Source organism: Alosa alosa, chromosome 16 (genome assembly GCF_017589495.1).
Source record: "Alosa alosa isolate M-15738 ecotype Scorff River chromosome 16, AALO_Geno_1.1, whole genome shotgun sequence".
Lineage (NCBI taxonomy): Eukaryota > Metazoa > Chordata > Actinopteri > Clupeiformes > Clupeidae > Alosa > Alosa alosa.
This window is the reverse complement of record NC_063204.1, coordinates 7,489,807-7,498,460: the sequence shown is the minus strand read 5'-3', so window position 1 is coordinate 7,498,460 and position 8,654 is coordinate 7,489,807. Positions and strand designations below refer to the sequence as shown.

The following is an 8,654-nucleotide window of genomic DNA, read 5'->3' as shown; positions in this document are numbered from 1 at the left end:
AAACAGTTAACGCTATCAAACAAACCCAGAAACTACTACTACTATTACTAATTACCGGTACAATATGAGACAAAGCCTACCTGCAAGCCGATAAGTCCTATATTTATCATCGGATGCCTGGGGTTAGTGCAGAAGTGAAGTGGACTGAGGTTTACTCCTGCAGCAATATCAAACAGAGCAGAGAGAGAATGTGGTATTTCTGGTTAGGCCTTCCATGATGGTTTTCTTAAGTGACTGGAAAAGTAGGGGGACCCAAAGAGAAAGTTTTTAACATGCATTTTTCAAGCATTTTCAGGTGAAAACAAAGACGGTTTCTCTCAGATGCAAACCTGTACTAGTTTTATCCAAGTAAGTATAACTGACAAGATTGTCAAAAGAATGTAGGGCCATACGCATGTGACTTTTGAAGCTGATGAGGAAGTCCCAACCTGAATTTGCATGTGGGGAAAGGGGAAGGTGTAGGCCTATGGTTTTTTCCCCCAATCCCCTTTATTTTTTATGGTTTCGTATCTATTTTCGATTTTGTCGAAGTAAGTCAAGAGAAATATAACCACTGTCTACATCTTCTTAGCCTATTGGCTTGCCCAGTGGGATGTGCACAGACAGAAGTGACCCAAATAAGCTGCCAATGCCCAGCAGTAAACATGTTTTTGTGTGTTTTTGTGCCTTTTTCAGACCCCATATCTGGCTATTTTCCTGTCACTCCTCAGTTCTCCTCACTTACACGATGGCATGGGGTGTTTACAGTGTGACACACAAGCATGTGACTGTTCTGACCCCACCGCCTGTGCTGTGTGTCAATGACCCCCCCTGTCCTCACAACAAAGGTATCAGTTCAACCGACAACGCCCATCAGAGTGCCACTGACCCTGTTTCTGCGTTGCCTTCCTGTCTGTCTAACAGGTGACACTGCAGTGGACTTCCTTCCTTATATTGAATTAGGGACAAGATTCTAACCATAAGTCACAGTTGCTTCCAATACATAGGCCTTTCACTGAAAGCAGGCCTGGCATTTTGAGGTTAAGTAGACTGATTACAATTTTTACTAGGCCTAAATTCAGGTCTATTGAGCGTATACTGTTTACAACCAGCATATAATGGAGTCTGATTATCTCACTCTGGACACTTGACCTCATTCCTCATTCCTGTCTTGCCCGTTCAAGTTTGTTTTCAAAGTTACATGACTGCCACCACAGCAGCAGTGAGGTTGCGTTGATCCTGCGCGCGAGAGCATACAGCAGTGGATAGCCTACGTGTAATGCGTGGATGTAGGGGAGGTGGTGTGTATGTCGCGTCATATCGCCCGCCGCTTTATCATTGGCCAGCTCAACTCACCAGACACCAGCGCGCTTGTTTTCTGCAGAGGAAGCACGCCCGTGAGGTGAGCTTTGTGCTAAGGAATGAAATAGCCAACAGCGTTTTTTTTCACTTTCGTATCTCATCAAAACGATGATGTGACCAAACAGGCCGCTGACAAACTCTTAGCGCAAGCGGCGGTCACAGTGAAAACATTTTCAGGTGCGATAGTGTGAGCCACGGTCGCCTCTGAATCGCTGCAGACAGTGAGGACGCTGTTGTCTGGTGATCAAGGTAGGTAACGTGATGGAAGATGGTGCTCTCGGCTTAATCCTCTACGAGAACCATGAAGGATTATCAGTAACGTTAGTAAGCTGAAAGAGTGGTACAAACCCAGTAACACAAACAGTTTGCAATGCTGTGGAACTAGTCGATGAAGGAAATGTTAGCATCATATTTTTATTCATTTAAATTGAGTGTTAACTATTGCCACTGTTTGTGTTTTCCCTCTGAAGTGCCAAATGCCAAGACTTGAAGGACACTGTTGGAGTTGCTCCTGTTCATCACGAATGAAAGCTAAAGACCTGTCGAGTGCCAGTTGGGTTTCATCTAAAGTAGAAGAAATGATGTCCATCATAACCTCAGTTATGCGGCATGCATATGGGTCCATTCACAGTATCCAGTCCGCTAACCTAATACGACGGGGCTTCGTGCTGTTTACCGTCGGAGTGTTTCTCGCATTGGTGCTAAATTTGCTACAAATTCAAAGAAACGTCACGTTGTTCCCCGAGGAAGTGATAGCAACTTTGTTCTCGTCTGCCTGGTGGATTCCACCTAGTTGTGGAACAGCAGCAGGTAAGGAAATGGCTGATTTTCAAACTCTTTTAAGTTAAATGACAAATATTGTATTGCTTCTTTAATTAGTATTAATTTGCAACATATAAGTACCGAGATGAGATAAAGGATGCTTGTCGCTATTGCAAAAGGAAAGGGGAGGGGGGGGTAGGCGATGCCTTTTGCGGAGTCAGGCGGCCATCGTTGACGCTAACGTTAGCTATCAGCCAGACTTCAGTAACGTTACACTTTGTTCCATCATTAGCTCGCTAATCAGCTATCTGGAAGACGTCGTGTGTGGTCCGTTTGTTGTTGTTCAGTGCGTTATGTAATGAGGCTCAAAGTCCACAGAAAAGGGGTGTCTTGTTTTGACTCATTCGATAGTAGCTTGCTAGTTCTATCGCCCATTTTATTCGCTGCCCTGGAAACAGCCTGGCATGTAGGGTCATATGGGGTGTGCTGATTTCTCATTGGCTTTTGTAGAACGGGTGAGATGCGAAAGCGGCACGTTATTGGCTCTCACGTCGAACATGCCACTTGCCGAAAAAGAGAAACACGGAAGTCGTGCTCTCGGAAAAAAATAAATAAATGTGCTGCTCACCCTTCCCCCCGCATTCCATAGACTAGACTCCAGTCTAGAGTGATACCGTCATGTGCGAGCTACTGTTCGCTTTGTCTATGAAACGAAAGTAGAAATGATGCTTGAGCTTTACTTTTAGTCTGACACCACTGGAAAATAAAATAAACATCAACGAATTATTCTGCATTTACAAGTTTTAAATAACCTCAACGAAGAAGTAAAGTTAATGGTTAATAGTTTAGCAGATGCTTTCATCAAGGGATTTGCAGAATTCGTTCAACAGAATAACGTTGGACCCACCAGATAATAGAACATTCTAACAGTTTGCTACTGGCCTATTAGAATTTTTTTTACACGGTGTACTGAGATGAAATGCCTCAAGTGTGACCAATGAGCATTTATATACACGTTGTACTGAGATGAAATGCCTCAAGTGTGACCAATGAGCATTTCTGATCTTAAAGCATGACTTTTTGTCAATATTATTGGCTAAATGTTATGATTTTTCATGTATGCATTTTGTTCTTGTACTTCTCCAGCTGTGGTTGGCCTGCTGTACCCTTGTCTGGACAGCCATCTTGGGGAGCCACACAAGTTTAAGAGGGAGTGGGCCAGTGTGATGCGTTGCATCGCAGTGTTTGTGGGCATCAACCACGCCAGTGCTGTATCCTTTTTTCTGACCGTCAACTTTAAAAACAGAGCACTTTTTTTGATGTTGTTGAACTTTGACATGTACAATATGTTCCACTTCCTTTCGCAATAATGTCACCTCATGAAAGTTTCTTTACTGTTCTGTAAATTGCCCAAACGCTAGTGCACTACATGGTGCATTGTATGAATTATTATCGACAGTGTTGTTAAGCTAAAAGTAATGTTAATAAGTATGCAATAGTGAATATATGACTAAGCTTTCTCAATTTGTCTAGAACTCTTTGCAGTCAGTATATTTTGATTAACATTACCTGTTTGCATGGCTAAGCATAGAAAGCTAAGGCCAAAAGTGCTTTATAAGTTAGGTGTATTTCACTGCCAATTACAACTTGCTGCCTTTTAAAATGTCATCTTCCTAATTGTTCATCCAAGGCAAGACTGCAAAATATCTGGCAAGGACATGTGTACACATCCAAAGCAGTCAAATCGTTCCATTTGTTAAATACCCACTTCTCCACCAGTGCAGTTCATGGGCTGGTTCAGATGGATGCCTAATCACAAATGTGTTTTTTGTGATTAGGCAGCAAATGCCTAATCACAAAAAATGCCTGTTTGTTTACTGTCAAGCCCGTGGAAGGTCTTAATCCAGTTTTTAAAACAAAATTGAAATGGTACTTGCACCAGCTTAAAACCTGTAACCTGCTCTGCTTCAATGCAAATTAAGACCCATGTCTGAAACATGCATCAAGCCGTAAGGCCATTCATATGTCACTTTATAATGCTGCTAATGTGTGAATGAAGGCGTCGTCAGTGTCTATTTGCACACTGTATCGCATTTCCCTTAACTCTTCTTCAGAAACTGGACTTTGCTAATAATGTCCAGCTCTCCCTGACCCTGGCAGCACTGTCGCTGGGCCTGTGGTGGACGTTTGACCGCTCCAGGAGTGGCTTCGGCCTTGGCATCACCACAGCCCTGCTGGCCACACTCATCACACAGCTACTGGTCTACAACGGTGTTTACCAGTAAGTATCAGCCAGTCGCATCAGCTGTTTGCAACTCAATATGTGTTCATTGCTGCTGATGGTGAAACTAGTAGTTGTGGGCAGGGAAACAAGGGCTGTTGCTATTTCAAATAAATATTTGTTTTCTTTCAATCTGGAAATCCAAAAGAATCAAAACAAACATAGAGTGACAACAGTGAGAGCCCAGTTTTAGATAGTATTTTTCAGCTAGCACCCTTTAAGGGCTGCCCAGATGCTACACTACCAGAAAATGTATGCAGTTATTTTCCCTGTTGGGAGTCCCAGATATGTGTGAGTGAGTAGAGCTGGTAAGATAGGGAGGAAGAATGAAAAACAGGGAGAGCGAATTCAGCCAATTACCAGCTTCCAACCTGTCAGACATAGGCATGCTCACAAACATCCTGGAGTGCAGCAGGATCCCGGAGCTTGTACACGCCTGTACATAAAGAGAAGAATAAGATCTCTCCCTCTCTCTCTCTCTGTGGAAGGAGGGAGGTGAAGAAATCAAGAGAAAATGCGAGCACATGAGAGATGGAAGGGGGAGATTCCTTTTATTTCCAGCATTAATCTTTAATGCTTCCTCCTGCTATTGATCTCTCCTTTTAGATCAGTTTTTGTTTTTTTCCTATCCTTTGTGATTTTTTTTTTTTTTGTCGTCCATTGAAAGAAATAGAAGAGAGGTTTTATAAGGATGTGGACATGTCTTACTTAATATAATGTTTTTACCCGATCTTTCAGGTACACCTCTCCAGACTTCTTGTATGTTCGCTCGTGGCTACCCTGTATATTCTTCTCCGGGGGCATTACTGTGGGGAACATTGGACGGCAGCTGGCTATGGTGAGGCCTACTTCTCTCATTTCCTGCAGAACAACTCTTTGACACAGTCACAATTAACACAGGCTGAGCTGTGACACATTGATGAGTGAGTCCATGAGGTTCAGTGACTGTACACAGGAAGACCATACGTAAGCATTTTTGAAAAATCTGGGGTTAATTTGCCATTTTCAGACCACAGAAGATAGAGAGGAGCTTGATAGAGATAGAGAGGAGCTTGCACACCTTGATGGGTGCAGCTATTTTGCAAAATCAACTTAAGAGAACGAGAAGAGAAAAGAAAAGCGAAACTCTGCTTGCTCCATGGTTCATCCAGTTTACATCTGCATTTGTTCATTTGGCAGACACTTTTATCCAAAGCTATTTATTTATGTATCATTGAGGATCTGACGTTTTGACCTTTGACCTGATGAAGTCAGACCTTCATCAGAGTCATTTTCAGACCAAACATGGCCCATGTTGAGAGGAATCCTGAACAGTGTTGTAAGAAGTATGATTGTGGTGCAGTGCCTGCAGTGCCAGTACACAAAAAAGGAGTTACTTCCTCCAACTAAGAACTATGAACAATTTACTGGTCCAAAGTTGTAAATTGAAAGTGTAGTCTACTCAGAGAGAGCTGGGCAAGAGACTTCAAACGGAGAAGCTTGTCACAGTCCACCCCCCCACCCCCAATTTTGGACAGCTTAAAATGTGTGTAATTATTTCCAAACTGAATTCTCAACGAAGCGATGTCACCGAAATGAGTTCATTGTTAACACTCACAAAACACAGAGCCCCTCCGCATAGCTCAGCGAAAAGAGAGGGGGAGAAAAAACCCGAAAAACAAACAAACAGAAAAACAACTTAATCTAAGCGTGAGTCATGTCTCGCCTTTCGTCTCCCGTGGAATCTGGGTCCTGTGTAGCCCCTGTTCTCAGCCCGAATAAGGGAGCATGAAAGCAGATTACGCGTGTTGTTTTTCATGCTAATATTCCCAGACCTAGCCAACGGCTGCTTTGTTTACCATTCGAGCCACATTCATTGCCCCCGCGTCTGTTGTGCAGTTCATCCTGGCACAAGCCACTGCTCCCTGACCAAGGGGGACGGTTCTTGTGGGGGTTTTTTGCCCTCTCCCTCCCCCATGTTTGTTGTAGCCCTGGAAACCCTTTAATTGCTGCACTGTGCAAAGCTCCCCTCAGTTGCCTATTGGGTGGCTTCTGTTCCTGTTGGTTTTTGGGGGCAAAGTTTATATAGGGAGTCAGTTATGGAAGTGACTTAACCAATAGTTTGTTTTTTTATGAAATCAAAGATTTTTTTTGGCAGGGGCTTTCTGGATTTGGGGCCCAAAAGGCAAGTTGTTTAGTTCCTGCCTGATTTCCCAGTCCTTGGGCACAGTCGAAAGCGTAACAATTAATTTGGTAGACTAGTTGTTCTGCTTTTTGGATTCAGCTGACTTTCTAAAGAATAGTTTTTCAGAAGAGGGACTACAGGCCTTGCTTACTTGTAAGAAAGGAAATGGTGATAAATGTGCCTTCACCCTTCCATTGGTGCTGTTCCTACCACCATAGCAAGTCCTTAAAATCTCTCCACAGAGGCATAAATTATCACTTAGTCAAAGAAAGGAGGATTGATGCCAATTCCTAACTTCTATCCTCCTGCCATATGCTTTCTTTATAAGGACTGTTGGCGCACTGGAAGCAAGCACTCCGCTATCCCTTTTGAGAGAGGAGAAGGGCAGATATTCCCTCTGGGGTCGCTTGATATCATATTTAACTGTCTCAGTAAAGTCAGCTGTGCTTTTTATAACTCTCCATACACATATATAGGACGCAAAGGCACCCAGCAGTCTGCTGTGTTGTAAGAGCTCAGTGGGTTATGGAATCTTCTATGGGTTTATGCTGCTGTTTGAGAGCTACTTGTCTAATGGTGGTGTTCTCTTTCTCTTTTTGCCTCTGCAGGGAGCTGCAGAGAAACCTCACAACGACTAGGCAGCAAGGCTGACTTTTGAAGGTCAAAGGGCGCAGAGATGCAGGGGCGGAGGAGGGGGGCAATCCGTGTCGCTCACCCCTCCCACACCTCGAAATGTCGGGACTGTTCTAGAGCCTGGGAGGGGATGCACATCAATCATCGGAGAGACCCCCTCTTCTCGTTTGTACTCCTGATTTATTTTTTTCCTCCTTCTTGTTGCTCAGCGAAAAAGTATGAAAAAGAAGAGACATTAACTGAGGTGGTTGGCACACAGAACTGACCCACAGTGCCATGCCCTACACCTCCTCTGTGTGGCCAAATGATGCCCTGTGACCTTCCCACCATGACCTTCATCACCATCACCCTCACCATTACCATCCTCCTAACACACACATAAACATAAGCACACACACACACTCACAAACATACACGTTCATCTTCCGCCTGCTGTTGAGGAGGCTGGATGCTGGTTTCTCATTGCTGAAGCCTGTGGCTTACTTTGCTCTGAGATAAAAGAACAGCAGGCCATTTGAGGGGAGGGGGGAATGGTGGTTAGGTTGACTAGTCCTTAAAGATAAGAGGGTGCATGGGTGGTGGTGCTAGAGCAAGAGAGACGTGTGCATGTGTGTGTGCGCGTGTGTGCGTGCATGTTTTTCTTGTTTTACTTTCCTGCTGGATGCAAAAATGAAAGGGAAACATTTCAGAGCTGTGAAAGAAAATGTATGTAATTGTTTCTTCTTTTCTTTTTTGTTTGTGTGTGTGGTTTAGTTTCTTTTCTCTTGAGGGAAGGGGGTGGTGGCGGGGGCAAGTCTCAAAAGGCAAAAGTACAGCTTGAACCAGAAGTATTTCCAAACCGAAGTTCAGTCGTGCCAATTTGAAGGAACACAGAAGACGGGGGCACCGGGGCTATGTGTTGGGCTCAGCCTTCCATGGGTTAGGGTTGGCCTCCGCTGCTGGGTTGGCCTCCGCTGCTGGGTTAGCCTCCGCTGCTGACCCAGCACAAGACACAGCCTGTGCTAATTCCTCTCGTCCTCCTTTGCACCTGACAGAAAGGTGCCAAAGTTCATCCACTCTATCTCTCCTGTCTGCTGAGTATGTGTGGGGGGGTAACAATTTTTATGAAAGCAAAATTGTTCATTACGTCCAGAGTAGCAAGCAGTGAATGATTGGAAAACACTTTGTCCTAATTTGAAGAATCTATGGGCATTTTTTTTTTTCCAGCAACCTCGGCGATTTGCAATCTGTGATTGCCTTGTATGATAGAATTGAGTGCTTTTGTCACTATTCCATTGTTATTCCTCATCTTCTTTTGTACTTAATTTGTTGTTGGTTTTTTGCTCACACATGTAATCACTTTTCCCATGTACTCAGAAAGGTATTACTGTGCTGTAGACCTAGTTTTTAGCAGGGTTTGGGGTCTAAGCAACTGAAGTGCAATCCAATATGTATGAGCATGGTATACTTTCCTATTTATTATTTTTGATGTTT

General features: G+C 43.8%; 1 protein-coding gene across 1 annotated transcript; it reads left to right on the top strand.

The window, feature by feature from the left end:
• Positions 1–1,253: 1,253 nt before the first annotated feature.
• insig1 (insulin induced gene 1) lies at positions 1,254–7,704 on the top strand. The gene is made up of 6 exons (XM_048266661.1): positions 1,254–1,590; positions 1,812–2,151; positions 3,250–3,374; positions 4,218–4,384; positions 5,123–5,222; positions 7,157–7,704. Exons 2-6 carry the CDS (start codon positions 1,818–1,820, stop codon positions 7,184–7,186), a joined length of 756 nt encoding a protein of 251 aa, XP_048122618.1. The 5' UTR covers positions 1,254–1,590; positions 1,812–1,817; the 3' UTR covers positions 7,187–7,704.
• Positions 7,705–8,654: the final 950 nt, after the last annotated feature.

What these genes read in the sequence shown, in the direction of transcription:
- insig1 (XM_048266661.1), top strand. Translation starts at nt 1,818, where the DNA reads ATGCCAAGACTTGAAGGACACTGTTGGAGTTGCTCCTGTTCATCACGA. An exon ending in GCATCAACCACGCCAGTGCT is followed by an intron (nt 3,375 to 4,217) that starts GTATCCTTTTTT and finishes ACTCTTCTTCAG; the next exon opens with AAACTGGACTTTGCTAATAA. An exon ending in GTCTACAACGGTGTTTACCA is followed by an intron (nt 4,385 to 5,122) that starts GTAAGTATCAGC and finishes CCGATCTTTCAG; the next exon opens with GTACACCTCTCCAGACTTCT.